The sequence below is a fragment of the Leucoraja erinacea genome, chromosome 2, assembly GCF_028641065.1.
Source record: "Leucoraja erinacea ecotype New England chromosome 2, Leri_hhj_1, whole genome shotgun sequence".
Taxonomy (NCBI): Eukaryota; Metazoa; Chordata; class Chondrichthyes; order Rajiformes; family Rajidae; genus Leucoraja; species Leucoraja erinaceus.
Window position 1 is genome coordinate 106,108,139 of NC_073378.1, and position 23,211 is coordinate 106,131,349.

A 23,211-nucleotide genomic window follows, 5' to 3' on the forward strand; every position below is an offset into this window, starting at 1 on the left:
AAATTGGAGGGATTTTTAGATGCAAAGTTTATTTGCTAATTTTTTTTGGTGTAAATAATATGCACCGTTTTTTCTCAAATAATCTCTGGTTGCACTAATGCTAAATCCCTAGCAAATAATCAGCATTAAGATTTTGATGGCAGATATTAATTCTCCCTTTTTTTAGACACGCATTGAATGTGTTTAATTAAAAAATGTAGAAGCTGTGTGTTTTTTTCCCGTCATTCGTAGAAAACGTTAAACCTAATTACATAGCTTTTGACATAGTAGAATATATTTTGTTTTTCAACTCGTAATTATATTGTCAAATTACTGAGGAGTAGGATTTTGACAAACTAGGAATACCCCATAGGTGGTCTGATGTGTGAATGTATTTGTAACTGCAGGTTATTTGGTTACATTTCTGAATTTATTATGCACAGCGGAAACCCATTTTACAATTTCTTTACAGGATTATGTTTGTTTTCAAAGGTTTTGCAGTAGCATTCATGAGTAGACTCCATTGCCTGTGACCATAGCACTAAATTTGGACATTACTTATTTTCAGAGCTACATATTCAATTGGTTAAAATTGCAGTATGGGGCTCACTCACGCGATAATGAATACTCTGGAGCTAAAATTACAGTCCTTTGTGAATAGTATATCTTAATCATAGTCACAATTTTCTCTATGAAGTTCATTTACAGCTAAAAAAAAGCAGTGAATCATTTTGGTCCTGTAAAAAGAAGAACACAATCCAAATCAAATATTGTTCAAAAATATTTTCCTCATGTCAGTCTTAATTCTCTTCATCTTCATTTTATACCTGTAACTTTCAGTCCTGAATCCTGCTGAAGAAGCTAAATAATCCACGTGGAAAGCATTTTTGTCTTTCGAAAACCTTATTACACGAGCAGTCATTCATTTGATGACAAAAATGCTCCCCACACTACAGTAAAACCCTTTTTTTGCAGACTTCCTTATCTCTTCTTCTTCTTCTTCTTGCGTATGGCGTGCACAGCCTAAAGTTGTAGGACAACTTGTTCTATTTGATCTTATTTGATTGTGCACGCCAGGTTGATTGCATTCGTCGAAACAGGGCTGACCACATGAAGGTTGCAATCTCCCACCCCACTTCCTTATCTCTGATTAATTTGGATAAATGAATATATAAAGTTAAATAGAATATATAATTTGCATGTACAGGTGCACAACCTTTTATCCGAAGATCCAAATAACGAAAACCTCCGAATAGCGACATTTTTTCAGTCCTTGAAGAAAGGTCCTTGAAAACGTTCACCGAGGGCGGCCCGCATAGGTGACAGCGGAACCTCCGGTCGGTCCTCGAAGAAAGGGGAACTAAATCCCCATTCATAAATGAGAAGGTGAGGGTATATTGCGCGGGAGGGTTAATAATTGACAATCTGCTGCTGCCTGCCCGCTGAGTTAAAAAGTTCTCACGGTAGACTCACGATACACAGTGTATCGTGAGTCTTGCATGAGAACTTTTTAACTCAGCGGGCAGGCAGCAGCAAATTGTCGCTCCCTTAAGTTTCACCCCACCTACACCCCTCTGCTTCCCGGCCATGTGTGTGACCCCTTCCCTCCCCTCTCCAGCTCCCCGCCCATTGCACCGGCGCGGGGGTTTTGCACTGTCTTCACGTCGGAGCTAGTGCCAGTCACCGGAGACGTCAGGACCAACGGGACACCGGCCCCCAGGCCCACTGCAAGCATGGAGATCCCAGAGACCCACAGCCAGCAGAAGCCCAGCCCCGCTCCAACTACAGAGGAACACGCTCCCCGTAGGGACCTAAGCTGATGGTGTGCAAGGTGTGTCTTGGTCTTGAGGTTGCGGATGAGGGGGCGCAGCTCGGGCTGTGACGTCTCCGGCCACCCCCCTGTACAGGAGCTAAGACTGGGAACTGCCCTTGCAGGTGGAGTTGTTTGCAGTTGCAGAGGGAGGGGGCAAGGGCGGTACAGTTCCCAGTCTCAGCTCCATTCCAGGGGGGTGACCGGGGACGTCAGGACCAACGGGACACCGACTGCAAGCACGGAGATCCCAGAGACTCACAGCCAGCAGCAACTCTAGCCCAGCCCCGCTCCAACTCCAGAGGAACCCGGGTTGCGGATGAGGGGGCGCAGCTCGGGCTGTGGGCGAACTGCCACTTGTCGCTGTAGCGGCCCATCGGGGAGCGGATTCCTCTGGAGTTGGAGGGACAGGGAGACACAGCGGCTTTTGAGAATGGTGGGCAATCACTTCCAAAGTTCTGCCCACACAGTCAGTACACCTCTCCTACACTTGTCTCCCGCACTAAGATTATCTCGCAGAGAATGATCCCAGCCTAACCCTCCCTATTCTCTCGTATTCTGCAAGAAAAAACTACATTGAAGACTCAAACTCGCGATCGAGTAACTGCCGGGATCGAGGCGCAAACTCGCGACCTTGCGGATATGAGCCGAGCACTCTACCACTGAGCCAGCCGTTAAAATCTACGCTAAAAATCTTCCATTCCGAAAGCCGAAAAATTCTGAATTACGAAAAGTGTCTGGTCCCAAGGCTTTCGGATTAAAGGTTGTGCACCTGTAGTTCCATTACTCGGGTCACGTACTACACGTTCAACATCTTGAGCCATCGTGTCCATATGTGCATGATCATGCACGCATCTTATGTTACATCATGTAAATGGCTAATACCCTAATTTCTTGTAAGTACATCCTGGTTGTTCCAGTCGTGAGGTTATGGGATGGTTGCCTTGCCTTCACTCTGGCTGGGTTTAGTTCAGTTCACCTAAATGGCCGAAGACCAGCATGAACTAGTTAAAACCGGCTTGTTTTAACATTCACTTTTCAGATGATTATTAATGCTGTTCTAGGTCAATTTTTCTGATTACCACTGATAGGAAACACAGCGCAACCAGCAACATAAATTTAATGGCTGCACTCCCACCTCTTACCTTCCCAACGCCTTTGCACTATTTACAAGGCAAGAGGATAGAACCATGATAGAAGGTTCTCCAAGGATGAGTGAACCTCCATAGCATTGAGAATAACACCATCCCAAAGACCACCCCAAACATTCACTCTCTGCATCGCTGGCAGCAGTGTGTAGAATTCCACAGTTTAAGAATAAGGGGTAAGCCATTTAGAACGGAGATGAGGAACCACTTTTTCTCACAGGGAGTTGTAAGTCTGTGGAATTCTCTGCCTCAGGTGGCAGGTCATCTGGATACTTTCAAGCGAGAGCAAGATAGGGCCCTTAAAGAGCAGTCAGCAGATATGGGGAGAAGGCCGGAACGGGGTACTGATTGGAGATGATCAGCCATGATCACATTAAATGGCGGTGCTGGCTCAAAGGGACGAATGGCCTACTCCTGCACCTATTGTCTATTGTCTATTGTACCAATGACAAATTGGACTGCAGCACTTAGTCAGAACTCTTCAACAACATTAATTAGGACACCGGAGGATTACTGTCTGATAGTTGGAAGTTAGACATAATGCTGGAGCAACTCAGCGGGTCAGGCAGCATCTCTGGAGAGAAGAAATGGGTGATGTTTTGGGTCGAGACCCTTCTTGAATCCGGGCCTCTCAGTCTGAAAAAGGGTCCCGACCCGAAATGTCACCCATTACTTCTCTCCAGAGATGCTGCCTGTCCCGCTGAGTTACTCCAGCATTTTGTGTCTGTCTTCGGCTTAAACCAATTTCTGCAGTTCCTTCCTACACAAGTGATAGGTGGATACAGGTGATGGTGCTGAATGACAGGTGGGTGGAGTAGGTAACAAAGCCTAGAGGTGAAAAGGAGACAAGGGGGTGTCAGATCAGCAAAAATTAGGAGGTTAAAATATAAAGGTTGAGAGAGAGATATGGGTAGAAGAGGAAAGAGGAGGGAAGGATTAAAAGGAAATATGGGACTCGGGGATTGGAGATGTGCACAGGGAGTAGGAAAATGGAGCAGGGTGAGCTGACTGCTGGGAGATGGTGGTAGATAAGTGTGTGTACTGGGGTGGTGTTGGAGGCAAGGGAAATGGGGAGTAAGGGGGGTATTACTTGAAATTGGACAATTTAATGTTTATACCATTGGAATGTAGGCACTGAATTCAGTAGGTGATGTTGGAGGAGGTGCAGGTGAATCTTAGTGACATCAGGAAGGATTGTTTTGGTCCCTGGATGGTGGTGAAGGAAGGGTTTTAGTGGCAGATGTTCCACCTGCTGTGGTTGAAGAGCTATATTTCAAGGAAGGGGAGGAATGGGTAGAAGTTATGAGCAAATCAGGGATACATGAAAAATTGAATGTGTGTTGAAAGGGATTGAAACATAGCACAATTGTGATCAGAGCATGTGTTGGCAGAAGTTGAAATAGTGTATGGCTTGGTGGAAATTTGTACTTAGTCATTGAGACCTACACCACAGAAATAGGTCCTTGAGCCTACACTGATCATTAACCACCCATGTATACTAATCTTCTACTCATTTCCTTTTTATACTCCCCATGTTCTCATCAACTGCTCCAAGATTCTGCCACTCCCCTGCACACAAGGGGCATTTTATGGTGGCCCCTTAACCTACCAATAGGTACATCTTTGGAATGTGACTGAAATTGAGAGAACCTGGAAGAGACCTATGGTCACAAGGAAAATGTGCAAACACCACACAGACTGCACCTATGGTTAAGATTGAACCCAAGTCTCTTGTGCCACGAGGCAATGTCTCTACCAGCTGCACCACTCTGCCATGCCAATTATTTGTATTGGACAGAAACAATGGCCAACAGAGGTCGTTGCATGTGTTGGAGGTGAATGGAGAATGTGTTGATGAAGGTTGAGGTTTATTTGGAGGAGGCTGGAGGGCGTGCTGGAGATGATTCAATCATGGGTTGCGAGAGATCAGAACATGTGTTGGGGAGGTTGGTGTGAGAGTAGGTTGGAATGTGGGTTGGGGGAGATTGGAATATGCGATGGGAAAGTTAGAGACTGTTTTGGAAGAGGTTTGTGGGTGTATTACTGAAGGTTAGAGTTTCTGTTGGAGCGAGGGTTCAAGAGATGTTTTGTGGGGGTTGGGGTGTGGGACAGTGGGATAGAGAGGAATGGAGTGTGGGTTGGAATCTGGGATGGTGGGTTTGGAGAGCGAGATGGTGGATGTTTAAGTATATTTTTCTGGAAAGTATGAGTTTAGAAAGCTTAGAGCAGTTTGGTATTTAGGTCCTCGGCGAATGAAGCATGCATTGAAGGAGAATGGGGAATAGCCTCTGAGAGAGGGTGAACGTGAATCGGGTAGAGATCAGGATCGGATCAGGGAGATGTCAGAGTATGAATTTAGAGCAGATTTGTAGCATTGTACAACACCGAATACCTCAGCTGCTATTGTTATTTATCTGTAATTTTTTTATATGTATATATTTTTGAATCGCACCGTTGGATTGACATTTAAATTTTGTTGTACCATGTCGAATGACAATAAAGAGATTCATTCATTCATTCATTCATTCATTCATTCATCCATTCATTCATTCATCCATTCATTCATTCATTCATTTGGGAATTACTGGATTTAAGATGGGAAACTGGATAGACTTGGTTTATACTCTCTAGAGTTTAGGAGATTGAGAGGGGATCTTATAGAAACTTACAAAATTCTTAAGGGGTTGGACAGGCTAGATGCAGGAAGATTGTTTCCGATGTTGGGGAAGTCCAGGACAAGGGGTCACAGCTTAAGGATAAGGGGGAAATCCTTTAAAACCGAGATGAGGAGAACTTTTTTCACACAGAGAGTGGTGAATCTCTGGAACTCTCTGCCACAGAGGGTAGTTGAGGCCAGTTCATTGGCTATATTTAAGAGGGAGTTAGATGTGGCCCTTGTGGCCAAGGGGATCAGAGGGTATGGAGAAAAGGCAGGTACGGGATACTGAGTTGGCTGATCAGCCATGATCATATTAAATGGCGGTGCAGGCTCGAAGGGCCGAATGGCCTACTCCTGAACCTAATTTCTATGTTTCTATGTTTCTATGAAACTAAATGGACATTGATGTCTTTCTTTCAATTATTAAATGTTGTTCATTGTAGAACACAAACAGCAGACAAGCATGGAGAGTTGTTCAGTTAGGCAATCAAAAATATAGCTGATGTTGTATTATCACACTATATTCAGATTCAGATTTTGATTATTGTTTTGTGCATGAGGGATGCAATAAGATTCCTTGTTCACAAGAAACTCACTGCTTAAATGGTATACGTACATAAATGATACATACAACAATAAATCCAAGGAAGAGTGCAAAACAGTGGAATGGAGCAGGTGTGTAGTGCAATCATAGTAGTGCAAAAAAATTAAAGTTTAATAATGGAAAAAAAAATGAGGTTGAAAAAAGAGTAAGTGAACGTGGCAGCACGTATGGGAAGGCATTATGAAAGAGGTTAGCAGTGGGTAGAAGCTGTTCCTAAGTCTTACTGATGCAGTACACAGTGAAGATAGACTGGATGGAAGGAAGTGATGAGCCTGTGATAGAATAGACTGTGTTCACCATTCTCTACAGGTTCACATGTTCAAGAGCAGAGTGGTTGCCATACCAGGCTGAGACGCCTTCCATAAGAATATTTTCTGTAGCACATCTTTAGAAGTTTGAGAGAATCCTTGTGGACATGGCAGATCTATTTAGAAGCCTGAGATCACATTAGTGTGAAGAGACCAGGTTAGGTTGTTCATGATATCAATGCCGAAGAACTTAAACCTTTCGATTATTTGTACAGGAGGTCTGTTGATGAGAACAAGGTTGAGGTCACCCTCCCGCTTCTGAGGTCAACAACCAACTCTTCTGTCTTGTTAACATTAGGGCAGATAATTGTCCTGGGAATATATGCCACCATTTTCTCAACCTTTAATTTGGACTGTTTCTCATCGTTGCTGTTGACCTGGCCAACAGCAGTGGTATCTTCGATGAACATAAAGATCAAGTTGTTGGTTTACTCGGCCACATAGCCATGGGTATACAACGAGTAGAGCAAATGATAAAGCACACAATCTTGAGGGGCACCAGTATTGTGGGTCAGGTGGAGAAAATGTTATGACCAATCCTAACCGACTGTAGTTTGCCAGTCAGAAAGTCCAGAAGCCAGTTGCAGTATTGTTATACCAAAAGTTTAGTTTGTGTAGGGAACCGTTCACTAACTGTGGGCACTCAAGGAATTCTGAGTTGGTCAATCTCATGGAGCGACAAGCGGGCATGGAAAACGCAAATTCATGATTCAGATTGCGATTAAATACTGTAAGAGATAAGCACTTGCTCATACCCAGCATTAAAGGATAGATCATCAATACAAATACATATTTCTTTCAGCATAGTCATCGATTCAGAAACCAGAAACAGTTCCTTCCGCTGAACTCATCCATGTTGACCAAGGTGCCCATAGTCATAATTTTCCCAAATTTGGCCCATATCCCTTAAATCCTTTCATATCAATGTACCATCCAGAAAGGAGATCATTTGTTCTGTCACATAGCAATCCAACTCACCTACTAAATTTCCCTGTAATTAATTGTCCCGACAATCCCATCTACTCCCCTGGATTCTACCACTCACCTCTATACCACAGACAATTTTTAGTGGTCAAGTAACCTCCCAACCTACATGTCCTTGGAATGTGGGCGAAAACTGGAGCATCTAGACGAAATGTAAAACCGTCAAGGAAGAATGTGCAAACTCAACACAGACAACAATGAAGTGCAGCACAGAACTTAGGTTTCAGGATTTGTGAGGCAGCAGCTCTTACAGTTGCACTACTGAACCGATCAGTGCCCTGACTATTAGAAACAGGGTCGAATCATTGAAGCAACACTGAATGTTTTGAAAACAAACATTTTTCCAAACACTAATGTGGGCTTATATATATTGTGCACAAGAAATTCAGAAATATAATCACATAGTTCGCAGATTTACTGCTACAATATTTGCATTTCATGATCACATTTTATTATGTGTTTAATACAATATTTATAAAGCAAGCACATTGACTTCATGGGGGAGAATGAAATACAGAATTCCACCAAGAAAAATTATTTGGTATTAATGCAACACGTTTTACATATCCTAAATTCATTATATTTAATATAGAACAGAATAGTACAGCACAAAAACTGGCCCTTTGGTCCACAATGTTTGTGTTTAAGACATAATGCCAAGATCACCTCTCATCTGCCTGCACAAAATCCTTATCCATTAACAAAAATGTCTTAAATGCCACTATCGTATCTGCCTCAACCTTTACCCCCAGTAGTATGTTCCAGGCACTCACCACCCTCTGTGTAAAAAAAAAGTTGCCCCGCACATCTCCCTTAAACGTGGCCCCTCTCACCTTAAAGCCATGCTCTCTAGTATCATATTTTTCCATCCCGAGAAAAATGTTCTGACTATCTACCCTATCTATGCCAGGTTCTGACTGTCTGTGCCACTCAGATTAATGTATTCAGTGTGCACCTAATTAAACAAAGGGCATAACAAAATTATTCAAAGGATTTCGACTGAACCCAATCACTAAAAGCCACAGTGCAACATTGCATTCCAAAAGTCTCAATGAATTACCAAGCTTTTCTTTTTGGAATAGAGCTTATTTCCCCTTTTTATAACTCTGCTCCTGTTGGTGTTCACTTCTCTGCCCTGCTGTGCCACCTCACTTTAAGAAATAGAACAGAGAAGATAAGCAACATTTAACCACAATTACATTGCATGCATATCTTGTCAGTGCTTTTTGATGTAAGGCACAATTATGAGGGAAATAAAGAAAACAGGTGGTTCTCATTGCTATAAACATTAGGAAGTTACTGAAATGAACAGCAAGGACAATACAAAAAGGTTCTGAGGGAATGCTTATGCTAACGAGTGATCATCTGAGGAAAAAGGTGCGCACATTTTGCTCCAAAAATGAGCAAATGATCTACTTTATCCATTCTCCATTTAATTTTGAATTTCATTGATTCTCCTCCCCCCACAGCCACAATTTGGCCCATTAAACATTTCTACAGGTAAATGATTCATATGCTTTTGTATACTATTATATGGATATATAATATTTCAGAAATATTCTATAACCATAATTAATGACATTTGTATATATTAACAATGTTACAAAATTTTGAGATAAAAAAAATTAAGTCTGCAATTTATCCCATCAGATAAAGCATATAAAGAAGTTTAATTTGACACCTAATTCACTTTCATATCTTCAGTATTAAAAAAGTTATGGCCATTTTCACACTCGGAAATTAGCATCTTGTTCCCTATTGCTTTTCCTTTGACTTAACTCATGTGATCAAGGACAGTCAAAAGCCTATAACTTTCTTAAAAATTAAGAGAACTGAATGAAATTTTTAGTTATTATAGATTGAAGCATTCTGAAAAAAATATGAAACAATCTTACTTGGAAGACCTGAAATTAAAGCATATAATTAGTTAGTTACCTAATTGTAGCTAATTACAAAATTCAATTACTAGATCTAAACATCAATCAATTTCTTAAGAAAGGTTAACATTTTTAAATAACCTAAGTGTCCAAATATCATTCATACAAGAATTCACAATATAACATGATTTTTAAATCTCATTGTCATGAATTTATAGGACAAATGGAATGAATTTAGTGTTTAATTCCCGTAAATTAATGGCCATTTTAATCATCTTGCGAGTGGGATTTTGTGGAACGCGATCGTTTGGAACGTTGCAGTTGCGGTGAATTTAAACCCCATATCGGCAGGAAAAATACTGCCGGTTCATATGGGTCCTAAGCCACCTTTTCGCAATGTAAAATTTTGATTAAAGGCATCCTAAGAAGCACGTTTATATGTAAAATAAACGGCTTTCCTTTACCTGGCCCGTATGTGAAATCCGTCCCCGTTGTCGGTGTTAAAGGCTTTAGAAGTTGATTTTTAAATTACTCCTGCTATTAAAATATCCAGTGCAGTTTTATAAAAAACTTAATAAAACCGATGTCGGAGCGATTATTCTTCAACAGCATGACAAAAATTGATTTGAACAGGCTGGGAAAAAACGGCATATTAATCCAGCCCCCCTCTCAAAGGCGCCAAAGTCGCGCACACGGGCAGTGACAGAACTGCAGCGCCGCTGAAGGTACGTTTTGTAACATACCTATATAAATGTATCAAAATAATAATCTGGAGGAATCTCTACTTTAGGAATATTCAGGGAGATTTAACATGGCTTGAAATCCTTATTTTCATGTTTAGAAACTTTGAAGGCAAGGTATTTTAACTTCCATTAAATGTTTACAAAATATATAGCAAACCGCTGAGCTAGAATAATGATAAGGGTAATGGAAATCTAATTCAGCATCTTCAGATTTTTATAGACTGTTATCTTCTTCAGTGTTGTTTATAATATTTGAGTGCAGTAATAGGTTTCTTTTTCAGTTGTTTTCTGGCTCCTGGCAAAAAAAGAAATAAAATGTTAAAAAATGATTCATATTGTGTTATACACAGCAACAAGCAATCTGCTGGAAGAACTCAGCATGTCGAGCAGCATCTGAGTTGGGAAATGAACAGTCCGTGTTTTCAGTCAGCAACTTTCATCTGAATTTTATCTATGCTATATTTAGGCAATATATTAAATAATAATAGAACAAAAGTGAAGTGCCCTTTGCTTTTCATTACTTCAATATATCGCCATAACATAAGGAGTGTCTATCATGATGTAGATATTACATTTCCAGTCACTTTAAATTTTCAAATGTCTTTCATGTCTAATACCTTATGCAATTGATTTAAGTTGGCATTTGCTGGTAAAGTTGTTCTAATTATATTTTTAGTTCATACTTGTATGGATCCTCTAACAGTTTAAAATATTTTCTTAGCTTGACTTATTAAACTACTATAAAATATTTTCTTAGCTTAAATAATGTTCGACCGATACCTTCAAAAAGGGCTAATGAGACAGTGATTTTGATGGATAGACCACATTTATCACAGAATTCTCAGATATCATTGCTTTCTGGTAGTTATGCAGGCCTGGCTTGATCGGTTTTAAATACATGTTGGCTCAGCCAAGGTGGGCAGTGGTAAAGGAAATTGTTCATCCCAGCGTTTCTCAACTGGGGTTCCCTGGACCGCTAGGGTTCCGTGAAAGGTCGCTAGGGGTTCTGAGAGAAATAGTGATAAAGAGGCTAATCATATGTAAATGCATTTTTGAGTCAATTTTGTGTTTAATTTCATATTCGCAATTTTATGATACATGTACGGCATATTTAGCGATTATTATTTAGCATATTTAGCGACGTCTATACGGCATGTGTGAAACGGCCTTTAGTGGTCAGTGGACAGGAGCTGTACGTGACGGATTCGTCTATCATCATGAGTCACTCGAGTACAGATGCATGCACGGTCTCTATCAGTCCTGTCTGTGCTTCCTGGCATGCCGGTACAGTCCCTCATTCACCCACGTTATTTAGTAATTTTTACCCATCATTTAGGGTTGTTATATGATTTTTTTTTTTTTAAGTATGTTTATGTTTATTTTTGTTAGGTTATCAAAAGTTTATTTATGTATGTTTTTGTTAGTTTATGATACGTTTATGTGTGTTGTTTTTTCTCTCACTCACTATCTCCTCCAAGGTTAGTTCTTCTGTTTGCCTTTATTTGCTTCAGTTTTGAACAAGCAGTTTGATTTCAGTTTTTTTTTTGCATTGTCAATAAACTCGACAAAAAGTAAGTTATTTTTTGCTTAGACCAGTTATCAGAAAAATATACTATGTTTGCCTTATGAACTTTAAGTTTATGAAAGAGAAAGAAAGAGATTAATAAAGATATATAATAATTTTTATGTAGGGGCTCCCTGAGACATGAAAATTATTTCAAGGGTTCTGCAATGGTAAAAAGGTTAAGAAACACTGGTTCATCATGTACAAGAATGAAAGGATTGAAATAATTTGGACATGGGGCAGCTCTGGTCAGACTGTGCAGAATTTAAATGTTCTGAACATGAAAGAACTAAGGAGGCTTCTGGGTTGGTGTATTTGCTTCTGGCATTTCATGGAGTATTCCCAAATCATCTGATATTTGATAAAGCAAGATGAAAATAAAAGGAAAAGCAAGGGAGATTCAGCCAAGTAAACAGCATCTGTTCAAACAAACAGCTCAGCTGATTTCCTGAGCTTCAGGGAAGTGCCTTGAAACATCGATTGCCATATGTCCTGTTGCCATCTGCTCTGTGCCTTTGGTTATTTCTATTTTTGTTTCAGTTTCCAGCATCTGCAGAGTTTTTGATTTTTGTACGTTAAAGAGGTGTACTTTTGAATGGAAGACAGTCATCGGCTCACTGCCCAAAGAAATGTTTCAGAAGAAGCTTAGCTGTTGTCCACGTTTGGTGAGTCACAATTCCAGAAAATATATTCAAGACAGGTGAATCCATTCAGCATTATGCCAAAATTAAATGTAAAACCTTCAGGCTATTATTTATAATTTTTATTATTTATAAAATCTACTTCATGAGTAAAGTGGAGCGATGATAACTAGAAAATGTGAGAAGACTTTGTTTATGTTCATGGGATATTAAACATGACCAGAGTTTTTATCACAATCGGTGGTCCCCTCACTCACTGTGTGTCCTGTAATTCAACTGCATAATACAACATTTCCAGTATATAAAACTTGACCTTATCTGAAAGGAAATGTAATAATGATTTTTTCTGTCATTTGGCATGAAAATCTGAGTCAGTTGAGAAATTTGGCTGAAAATCTTTGGCCATGGCTTATCGTTACCCCCTGATATAATTTCCCCATAGTAACACAGAAGTGGAAGAAATCCAATATTCCAGTCCGTAACTTCTGGAAAAAATTAAGCTTTGTTATTCATAAGATCATTAGACCATAAGACACAAGAGCAGAATTAGACCATTTGGCCCATCGAGTCTACTCTGCCATTTGATCGCGGCTGATCTATTTTTCCTTCTCAACACCATTCCCCTGCCTTTTCCCCATAACCTTTAATGCCCTTCTTAATCAAGAACTTGTCAATCTCAGCTTTAAAAATACCCAATGTCTTGGCCTCCACATCTTTCTATGGCAATGAGTTCCACAGATTCAATATCCTCTGGCTAAAGAAATTCCTTTAATCTCCATTCTAAAAACACGTGTTTTATTCTGATGCTGTGTCCTCTGGTTTTAGATTTTCCATGTCCATTCTATCTGGGCCTTTCATTATTTGGTAGGTTTCAATGAGATCCCCCTCATCCTTCTAAACTCCAGCGAGTACAGGCACTGAGCCATAAAACGCTCCTCGTACATTCCTGGAGTTATTATCTCTGGTCAATTCCAGCAATCTCTGGTCAATCACAGCACTGGACCAGAACACCTGTCCTGCATTCCTCACCACCCCACCACCATGCTCACCACATGCTCTGTCTCTTTCTTAACTTGCAATTGACTAAGTCATAGGACAAGGCCCCGGGTCAAGACGAGCTGGAGAGACCAGTGGAAGTTAGCGGAACGATCTAGGCTACATCATTACATCGATGACCCCATGTACGTCCCTGGCCAGGACCTGCCCCAAAAGCAGTGGACAACCCTCAACAGCTTGAGGACAGGCATCGGACGCTATGGAGTAGCGATAAAGAGGTGGGGCCTCGTGGACAGCGCCTCCTGAGAATGTGGGGACCCAACACAGACAGTGGAGCACATAGTCACCAATTGCCCAAAACACCGGCCACCGAATGGTGAACGAGGTCTGATTAACCTGGACGATGACACGTTGGCCTGGCTCGCCTCAACGGAGCTGCAGGTCTAAAAGACATATGACAGAAGAAGAAGCCCCTGATATGGCAACCCCCTCTGACCATGAAACAACTACCTCCACCCCCTATTCAACTGCTCATTTCTTTCTGCCACCTCAACTTAGAATTGGTATTGCTTTATTATTGTCACCTCTACGGAAAAACAGAGCAAAACTATTTTTTTGTGCTATCCAGGCAACTCATACCTAACATGAATAAATTAGGTAGTGCAAAAGAAATAAATACGCAAGAATGCAGAATATAATGTTATACTATCTAACAGTCCAAACATGGCCGATCCCCCTCTCACTATTGGATCTGTGGCTCCAAGCCATCTTGAACTAAACTTCTGAATATAATACTGGCTACCACTATTTGTTATTCTAGGACTATAAAAAGTTTGGTCAATTGCCAGCTTGTAGTAGAAAACCAAACATTTGAAGGAGTTTGAATCTCAGCCCATCCAACATCACCATCATAATTCAATAGAATTTCCAGGCAGGCCTATTTTAAAGATTGGAAAGGTTCAATAAACACTTCTGGATTTTCCACGAGTTTTGGCATGGAAATGAACTGAGAGGTGATTAGGCATGCAGTTGCAGTTGCAGATGGATATGCTTCACATGCCCACAGCATTACTTATTCCATCTCATCTAAATCACCTCATAATCAACAATTGCAATGTCTTGTCCTTCAAAAAGAGTCATACCATTGGAAGTATCAGTGAGCAAATATTTTTTCATCACAATTAACATCCAATTGATTCTACATGACATTTTACCCCTATATTTTCATTCCCTAACATATTGGAAAGGATAGAGAACTTCCAATAAAGCATGATACACATGTGTGTTATGCAATGTGAAAACTGGTCCCTTAGCTCAGCAATTCTGGATTGACCATCAAGCATCAATTTATGGAATTACAGATGCTGGAATCTTAAGCAAAACACAAAGTGCTGGAAGAACTCAGTGGGCCAAGCAGCATCTATGGAGGGATTGGACAGATGATGTTTTGGGTCAAGACCCTTCCTCAGACTGGAGCATCGATTTAAAGTAACTCTGCATTAATCCAATTTACTCTTCCACTCAGATCCTACTGTTCACCGACACACAAGGAGTGATTTGCAGTGGCCCATGAATCCACCAATCTGCCCGTCGTTAGGATGTGTGCGCGGTAACAATGAACAGATGCTGTAATAAAACTGAATACTTCACAGGAATTTGATTCAAGATGGAAACAACAGGCAGGATGTCTACCTTAAAGAAATAACGTTATATCATATATTATGCTCAAGGTAAACAGTCTGAAAAACCTCCACCACCCTTCCATGAAGTCAATTCTGTATCCAGGTAGCTAGCTCTCCCTGAATCAAAGGCTTTGCTGTAGTCCATATAGACAATGTCAACCTTGATGGTTACCTCTTCTAGAAATGTAATCAATTTTGTAAGACACAATATCCCACATGTAAAACTATGCTGACTGTCCCTAATGAAACTGTCCCTAATCAGCCCCTGTCTATCCAAATGCATATATATCTTAGCCCTCAGAATACTCTACAGTAACTTATTTACCACAGATGTTATGCCCACTGGTCTATAGTTCCCAGGCTTTTTCTTGCAACCCTTCTTAAATCGAGGAACAACATTCGGCATGTCGCCCATGTCGTACATCTCAGCAACTTTTTCTCTATCTTTCCACACTGTCCTCAGATGTACCTGATCAGGCCTGGAAGATCTATCTACTTTCATACCGCCTTGTACCTCCAGTACCTCATTGACTGTAATACGGTCTGTCCTCAAGACATCCCCATTAACTGTCCCAAGTTTCCTAATCTTCGTGTTTTTCTCCACAGGTAAACAGAGGAGAAATTGTCCCTGAGGAACTTGCCCACGTCTTGCCACTCCAGATATAATGTGGTACAACATTTGTTTTTCCTGTGAAACATCTACAAACAATGTAACAATGTTGAGCACTTCCTGAGGCAGAACTATCTCCCTGTAAAAGGTTTCTTGTATGAATTGAATGTCAAGCATGAATGCGAGCAATTTTTTCCTGCATGAGAAGTGATGCGACAGGCAACTCCAACAAATGAGAAAATACAAAGCTTGTAGCATCGCATTTGGTTTATAGATTCACTTTCTTGACCCGAGTAGGTAATTAAACCACTTTCATTGTGCATTCTGAGCCTGGGCATAATTCTCCTGCTGCTCACATCTTCAACATAGCTGGTGAGGGTTAAGTTCTACTGGTCTCTTCCCATTGTTGGAAAAAGTGTTTCCCTTTTGTCTTTATTGCAGCTGGCCATTTTTATAGTGATGCCACATTTTAGTTATATATCAGTTGTGGCCTAGCACTTGTATTCAGTTTTCCCAGTGCTCTGGTTAGAGGGTACAGAAATTAAAGAATGATTAGAGATAGTCAACATAGTTTTATGTGTGGGAAATCAAGTCCCACAAATTTGATTGAAATTTTTGAAGAGGTGACCAAGGTGATTGAACGTAAATATTGTCTACATTGACTTAAGCACAGCCTTTGACAGGGTCCCGCATGCTAGGCTGCCCCGAAGGTTAAAACACATGGGATCCAGCATGATATTGCCAATTGGATAAACAATTGGACTGGTAGTACGAGGCAGTGGATAATAGTGGATGGTTTCTTATCAGATTGGAGAGCTGCGACTAATGATGTGCCACAGGGATTGTGCTTAGTAGTCCCCTATTGTTTGTTATATTTATCAATGATTTGGATGATATTACAGGTGGCATGATTCGGTTTAGGTTTATTATTGTCGCATTGTACTGAGGTACAGTGAAAAGATTTGTTTTGACTGCTACCCAATCAAATCGGATAATGTTAAACATAAATACAATCTAGTCAAAGTCAAGTAGAATGGATAAAGCAAAGGGAAAGTACAGAATATAGTTTTTAGCATCAGTCCCGTAGACAATGTCCAATGTCCACAATGGGGTAGAGGTGAATCGGACAGGAAACTAGTTTATGGAAGAACCGTTCAGACACCTGATAATTGAAAGGAAGAAGCTTGTTTCTGAGCAATTTAGTAAGTTGGTAAGTTTTCTGATCACACCAAAACTAATGATATCATGGGCAGTGAAAAATGTTGTCTTAAGATACAAAAGAATTTAGATCAACTGGGAAAATGGGCAAAGGAACGCCAGATGGAAATTAAGTTGAACAAATATATATACACAGTGAATGGCAGGGCCCGGGGGAGTGTGGTAGAACAGGAGACTGAGGGGGTACAAGTACATAGTTCCCTGGAAGTGGCAATATTGGTTCACAGGCTGAATAAGGCTTATGGCAAGTTTGCCTTTATTGGTCTTGGCACCCAGTATAATACAGGGTCCTGGCCAGGGACGTACATGGGGTCATCGATGTAATGATGTAGCCTAGTTGGTTCCGCTAACTTCCACTGGTCTCTCCAGCTCGTCTTGACCCAGAGGCCTTGTCCTATGACTTAGTCAATTGCAAGTTAAGAAAGAGACAGAGCATGTGGTGAGAATGGTGGTGGAGTGGTGAGGACGTCATTTTACAACTGTACAAAATGTTGGCTTGACTACACTTAGACTATTGAGCACTGTTCTGGTCACTACACACTGGGAAGCATGTGATCAAGCTAGAGAAGCCACAAATGAAATTAACTATGATAGTGCCTGGACTAGAGAGCAAGGAGAAATCGGATAGGCTGGGACCATTTACTCTGGAGTAAAGGAGACTGAGGAGTGACTTTTTAAAGGTGACAAAATTATAAGAGGAATAGATAGGGTAGAAAGTTACAGTTTTTTTCCCAGGATAGGGGAACCTAGAACTAGAAGGCATGGGTTTAAGGTGAGAGGGGAAAGATTTAAAGGGGATCTGACACAATGAATGATGGAACGAGGTGCAGAGGAAGTATTGTAGGCATGTACAGTTCAATATTTGAAAAATAAATCTGCACAGGTAATGGATAGGAAATGTTAAAAGCTGATATGGTCCAATGCAGGCAAATGGGGTTAACTCATGTAGGCAACTTGGTCGGCATGGATGAGCTGAGTCTGTATAATTGGGACAATTATTGGCAGAAGCGGAAAAATGGGCACCATAGATCAACTTGCATCATGTATGAACCTATATATACTAGAGAAACATTAAAGAACTAATATGCAGTTTGTACAACATTCATTCTGAAACAACTCGACTCTTTAAAATCCAACTGCAATGCATTCTGTGGGCAAGCAACAGGCTAGTTACACACCTTGGAGATAAGGGACATGGAATCAATATTTGTTACTTCAGTCGTGATCAGATATTGTTACCTCCACTGATATGATTTCAAGATTTCATGCAGACATTTTCTGTCCTCACTCAGAACTAAAAATGTAGAGACTTTTGTCCTACAACAAGCATTTCACACTTGCATGACAGGGTTATCTGTAACTGTCTGTTACTTATCTCACCTATCCCAGCCTAAGGAATCTGTGGACCTCAATTATCATTGTCCAGAATGATCTTAGAGACTTGTTTCTTGTTTTTCAACAGATTACAGTGTGCAAACGGTCTGTCATTTACAAAGCAGTCTTTGTTAGCCATACTCACTGTCTGAAAATATATATTTTTAAATAGCTGATTATTTCTGTCCTTAGATGTTTGTGTTAATGCGTAATCCAATTTCTGTAAGTGAAAACTGATGTAAGCAGCTTGATATGGGATACAGCCACTTCATAATTCATGTTCATAAGTCATAGGAGCAGAATTAGGCCATTCAATCATGGCTGATCTTTCTTTCCCTCTCAACCCCATTCGCCTGCCTTCACTCCATAACCCCTGATACCCATACCAATCAAGAACCTCCACCTTAAAATTATGCATTTACCTGCACAGATTCACCATCCTTTGATGAAAGAAATGTCTCCCCTTCCCCTTTCTAAAGATCCATCCTTTTATTCTGAGGCTCTCGCACACGTGGAAACATTTTTTCTGCATCCACTCTATCCAGGCCTTTCACTATTCAGTAAGTTTCATGGAGGTCCCCCCTCATCTAAACAGCAAGTGCAGGCCTAGTGCTGTCAAATGCTTATCATGTTAATCCAAATATCCCTGGGATCACTCTTGTACACTTCCTCTGGACCCTCTCCAATGCCTGCTTATAAAGTTGCGTATAAAGCATCAGCATTACATCCCTGTTTTATATTCTTGTCCTATCTAAATTAATGCTATCTAAATAAATTACTATCGATTTGACGTACACTATCATTATTCTACACCAGCATTCCCAAGTCCCTTTGCACCTCCGATTTCTAACTTATTGGGCTTTTACCTGAAGCTAGGTGTTTAACACAGAACTGAGAATAATTCATAAAATGAATGGATTATAAAAGATCAATGTCTGGATGTTGTCCTGAGAAAGTTTAAAAAATGTAAAGTTACAAAAATGGATTCAGCTGTAGAATTAGAAGCAAGAACTGCTTTTCACCTTTCTCCTATTACACTTGCAAGGCTAACAAATATGTTTTCGCCATTCTTCCACTAGCGAGATAACAGCACAATACATGAATGTTTATAACATAGAGCAAAACAATCAAGGGAATGTTCAGACTCTTGGCTCCTACCCTCGCTCTATAAGATTATAATGTGCGTCAATAAAGTAAAAAACCCAAATGCTTGATTTGCAGAAAAATAGCCTCCTCAATCATGACCATATATGGGCTAACCCGTCCTTTCTCGGAAGAACCTGTCAATCTTAAGAAGCAAGGGGCTGTACAATGCTCTGTGAGATAAAGTATTGCTGAATCGCTGATTATTGGGGTATAAATATATCTGATTAAACATTACCCCTTTGTGTGGGGATAGAGTTGCTCTGTATAATCTGTATCTACATACTGTAAGAGTTACTACCACATCCGCCTGGCGAAATAAAGATTTTACTACTTGATTACTAATTTTATTGTGTTTTTGTCTGTTTGAAATGAAACGAACCATAACAGTCCCACATACAGGCCAGAAGACCATTCTCAGCACAGGGTTTTGATGCACAACAATACCATCCTTGATTACTATTATTAATTTGTTCTTGTCACATGGTGTGATATTATTTATGTATTTCTAATTGTAGAAAAGAAGGGACATTATATTCCATCTTGACCTATTCCTTGCATTGAAATTTATAGTTTGCATTACTAATTTTTATATAATTTTTTGTGTGGTATATCTCCACGATTAGCAGTGATACAGAGATGTGAGATTCTATAATTTGTTTTCACACCTTATGATACAACCTTATTTGTCTCCACTCCTTCTCCCCCCTCTTTTAAAGGACTTACCGTACACTGTGCTTTAGCCGGTTTTTTACAGCGCCAACCTTCCTGTTCATTGTGTGTCTGATTCACCTTGGCTTTACACCGTGTGAATATTTTGGACAGCGCTCCCCCCTCTTTCCCTGTCCCCCGTCTGCATAACGGGCTTGTGAAGGAAGCGATGTGTTTGTGTGTGTGTGTGTGTGTGTTCTACTCTGACAGTTGCCGTTCCAGTTGCCGGTTTTTCAGGCGACTGCCGGCAACTTAACAGTCGCCGGCAGTCCGCTGCAAAATCACCTAAGTGGGACAGGCCCATAAGAATCTAGTTTGGTGGTGCAAATTTCTTGACAAATAAATTGCAATTGGTTACTGGAAAATTATACACTTGGATAAGGGGAATAATTAGATCTTTCCTCTATTCACGAGAACATTTTGGGGTCAACTGACATTAAACATCTACAATATGCTTCACATCTACCCATTTTTAGCTTCATTAGGAATGCGAGATGGATGGGAAACTAATCTACTCTGTGGCATAGGTTGACCAGTAACAGTTTTGAAGAGGTGATGTGCCTCAATTGTTACAGTCTTCTCACTTCCCTGCTTTTCTCAGACATGCTTCCCCTGGCTTGGGAAATCCAAAAGGTGATGGGAGACCAAAATATGCATTTAGATGACTGCTGTGGGTCCAGAGGGTCAGGAATGTGTCCCACAGCCTGATACTCTTACTTGCTTCCAGTTCCAACATTCCCTGACATTTCCACACTCTGTATTCTCCATGCACCCACTGATCTCCTCGCATCCTGTCCTTCCCAAACCCCTGATCCTCACATCCTCAAAGCCCCCCACACCCCCTGTCCCCTCACCCCCTGTACTTCCCATATTCCCTGTATTCCTCTACCCATTGATCTCACCATCCCCCTTATCTTCACACACGCCCTCTACTCCCCACACTCCCTGTACTCCCCACACTCCCTGTACTTCCATTCCTTGACTTCCCCTCACCCCCTGACATCCCCACACCCCTGATCTCCACACTCTTTGGCCCTCCTACACCCCCTGACCCCACACTTCCTGATTTCCTTGCGCCCCTGACATTCCCATGCTCCCTGACCTCCTCGCATCACCTGACATCCCGACACTCCCTGACCTTCCCATCCCCTGAACACCTTACACCGGCCTGGAACTCCACCCCATATCTCCCATCCCACCGATCTCCACAGATCTCCATACACCCCCTGACCCCACACTTGGTGACCTTCCCACACTCCCTGACCTCCGCACAATACCTGATCTTCCCAACATTGTTGTCCACGATTTCTCTCTCAATCCACATTCTCTGCTATGCACCAATCAGTCACGCATAAAACTGGCATACAACTTCCTTCCTGATTTCCCAATTGATCTCCTAATCTGAAGGTACCTCCCCAGACCACAATGTATTAGGGAATGCTTGACTTACGTGGTCGGCAAATCCTTTGGCAAGCTTTAAGAGTAGAAAAGTTGTTGTCATTTCCACCACAACCCGTGTAGCTGAATTTCTCACAACGATATGCATCTGGGTTGAAGTAAAGTCGTGGGATATTAGCCTTACAGGCTCCTCTATCTTTGGGTTTCGTGCAGAATGAGGGAACCACTGTAACAAAATCATATGTAAATTATGGAAACTTTCTTTATGCCCAAAAGCATTATTCAATTTGAAATAAAGACAAAAAAATGAAAGAATTACATGAACTTGGATTGCACTCCAGCTGGCAGGAATATAGGTCATTGAAGTTGTTAGCATTGCCCTCGCATCCCCCATACACAAACCGCTCACACATTCCTGTCTTGAAGTTGTAGAAATACCTTCGAAGGTAAGCACGGCATATTCCTGGTTCTTGTGGCAGCCTACATTTGTTGGAAATTTCTGCAGCTGGGAACAAAATAACCTTATTATAATATAATACTATAAACATATTATGCGAAGGGTGCTAGGGCACATTCCCATCTATGAAAAATCACACACAATTAGTGTCTGTGAGACAATCAGGGATCATATGAAGTACTTCCAGTGCAGTACTGAACTTAGTCAGTGGTCTAGAGACAAAGGTGGACAAAAATGCTGCAGAAACTCAGCGGGTATGAACATTGACTTCTCCAATTTCAGATAGTCCGTGCTTTCTCCCTCCTTCCCCTCCCCCTTCCCAGCTCTCACACAAGCCTATTGTCTCCGCCTCTTTGTTTCTTTTTCCCGCCTCCCCGACATCAGTCTGAAGAAGAGTCTCGACCCAAAACGTCGCCTATTCCTTCTCTCCATAGATGCTGCCTCACCACCTGAGTTTCTCTAGCATTTTTGTCTACCTTTGATTTTTTTCAGCATCTGCAGTTCTTTCTTAAACATTAGTCAGTGGTCTCTTGTTTTTCAGGTATCTAATGCACAGCAGGTCACCCTATCGGGAATGTAAATGGCATGGAAAGACATTGAATACCGAAGCTGTTACCCCAGCATTCTGAAGACTCGAAAAGTCACCCATTACTTCTCTTCAGAGTTGCTGCCTGTCCCGCTGAGTTACTCCAGAATTCTGTGTCTATCTTCGGTTTAAACCAGCATCTGCAGTTCCTTGTTTTTACAATGTAAATGACGCATTTACTTTACGAGAAGCTTGGGCACTGTGAATGTATTGTCTGTCAGCTTGGGATAACCCCCCCCCCCCCCCCCCCCCCTTTCCCAGCCCCCCTCCCGCACCCCCCGCTTTCATACGAGATAAATAATAATGTAAAAACTACTAGTTTGCTCATCTTTCAACATTTTCAATCCCCGTTGTGATTCTATGAGGCCACATAGAGTTCTGATCTGGACTTTGTTCTAATTGCTGTGCTTGCCAAGCCAGAATCACCGGCTGCTCAGGAGTAACAGGACCAGAATACCATTGGGGTGTTTTACCTCCCTGGTGCCAGGGCCAAGGATGTCATAGAACAGTCGCCGTGCATTCTAAACCCAGAGGGTAAATAGCCAGAGGTCATGGTTCACATTTGGTAAAAAAAAAGAATAAAAGTAAAAGGAGGGATGAGGTCCTGCAACATAAATCTAGGCAGATGGGTTACTGGCCTTGACAGCAGAACAGGCATCTCTGGATAATGTTCAGTGCCACATGCTCGTCAGTATAGAAGTAGGAGGATAAGTTGGATA

At 41.2% G+C, this 23,211-nt stretch overlaps 1 protein-coding gene across 1 annotated transcript in view; it reads right to left on the reverse strand.

The window, feature by feature from the left end:
* Positions 1-6,070: 6,070 nt before the first annotated feature.
* tfpi2 (tissue factor pathway inhibitor 2) overlaps positions 6,071-23,211 on the reverse strand; it is a 65,586-nt gene continuing 48,445 nt past the window's right edge. Inside the window, exons 5-7 of the mRNA XM_055649953.1 lie at positions 21,769-21,954; positions 21,502-21,675; positions 6,071-10,407 (exon numbers count right to left, since the gene is read on the reverse strand). Coding sequence (XP_055505928.1) covers positions 10,346-10,407; positions 21,502-21,675; positions 21,769-21,954 — 422 coding nt within the window. The 3' untranslated portion in view covers positions 6,071-10,345. The remainder of the gene's footprint in view (positions 10,408-21,501; positions 21,676-21,768; positions 21,955-23,211) is intronic.